The sequence below is a fragment of the Nanorana parkeri genome, unplaced genomic scaffold, assembly GCF_000935625.1.
Source record: "Nanorana parkeri isolate BGI_ZX_2015 unplaced genomic scaffold, ASM93562v1 scaffold4194, whole genome shotgun sequence".
Classification (NCBI taxonomy): Eukaryota; Metazoa; Chordata; class Amphibia; order Anura; family Dicroglossidae; genus Nanorana; species Nanorana parkeri.
In genome coordinates, this window is record NW_017310461.1 from 19,510 (window position 1) to 20,476 (window position 967).

The 967-nt window shown below is 57.1% G+C and overlaps 1 protein-coding gene across 1 annotated transcript in view; it reads right to left on the bottom strand.

Moving 5' to 3' along the window:
• The window catches only part of LOC108803776 (alanine--tRNA ligase, mitochondrial-like), a gene marked incomplete at its 3' end in the record, with an annotated part of 19,723 nt that extends 18,811 nt beyond the window's left edge, over window positions 1-912 (bottom strand). The window contains exons 1-3 of the mRNA XM_018575582.1: window positions 719-912; window positions 487-595; window positions 360-398 (exon numbers count right to left, since the gene is read on the bottom strand). Coding sequence (XP_018431084.1) covers window positions 360-398; window positions 487-595; window positions 719-912 — 342 coding nt within the window. The remainder of the gene's footprint in view (window positions 1-359; window positions 399-486; window positions 596-718) is intronic.
• Window positions 913-967: the final 55 nt, after the last annotated feature.

Consider the following 967-nt stretch of genomic DNA (forward strand, 5'->3'; position numbering starts at 1 on the left):
GGCGCTGAGGGGACGGGTCCGGGGGGGCTGAGTCCTGAGGGGACAGGTAATGCGGGGACGGGTCCTGGGGGGCTGAGTACTGAGGGGACAGGTACTGAGGGGACAGGTCCTGGGGGGCTGAGTACTGAGGGGACGGGTCCTGGGGGGCTGAGTACTGAGGGGACGTGCACTGCCCCGCAAGTAACAGGTTCAGGACTAGGGGCCTGGGTAGAGCCGATACCTTGTGTCCCCCATTTATATTAGAGGTAATCTGTTTTCAGGGGCAGAAGACTGACAACCGAACGGTTCACATAAGAAGTCGGAGTGCAGAGCATGCTGGGAAGGCGACAGCTGCGGGTCATGTGACTTCAGTGACTGACCTGTGACTTCTCTCTGTGCAGTTCAGGATAAGCATCGCCCTGGAAGACACACAACACGTCCCATGTTACCGTGTAAGAGACCTTATAGGGAATCCCACATATGAAGAGCGGACGGCCTCTCACTCACCAGGACCTCCACCACGGCCGGCACCAAGGTGGACAGGAATCTGGGAGGAGCTCGGAGGATCTCCGAGGAGAATCGGACGGCTCTCCGCAGGATGTGACGCAGAACGATCCTGGACGGGGACGCAGAACGTCATTGGATACATTTCAGAGGTTTCATCCAGAAATTGTATCAGATTCAAATCTTTCCGATCACATGACAGAGATACAAAGTAACAATAATTCGGGGTACTCACTCCGCTCCGGCCATGCCCGGGTACACCCCGTCAGCGATACAGACAGACAGAGTCCTGATGTGGTCCGCCACCACCCGGTACGCCAAGTCCACGCGGTGTGTGTCCTCCATTCCCAGACGCCCCCCATAGGGAGGAGCCTGTGAGCCCTGCCCACAAATCACATGACAGTCAGAGCACACAGACATCAATGTCATCATCTCCTATCACTATAGAAACCGGGGACCCCCACACACACTGCTCCCCCTGACA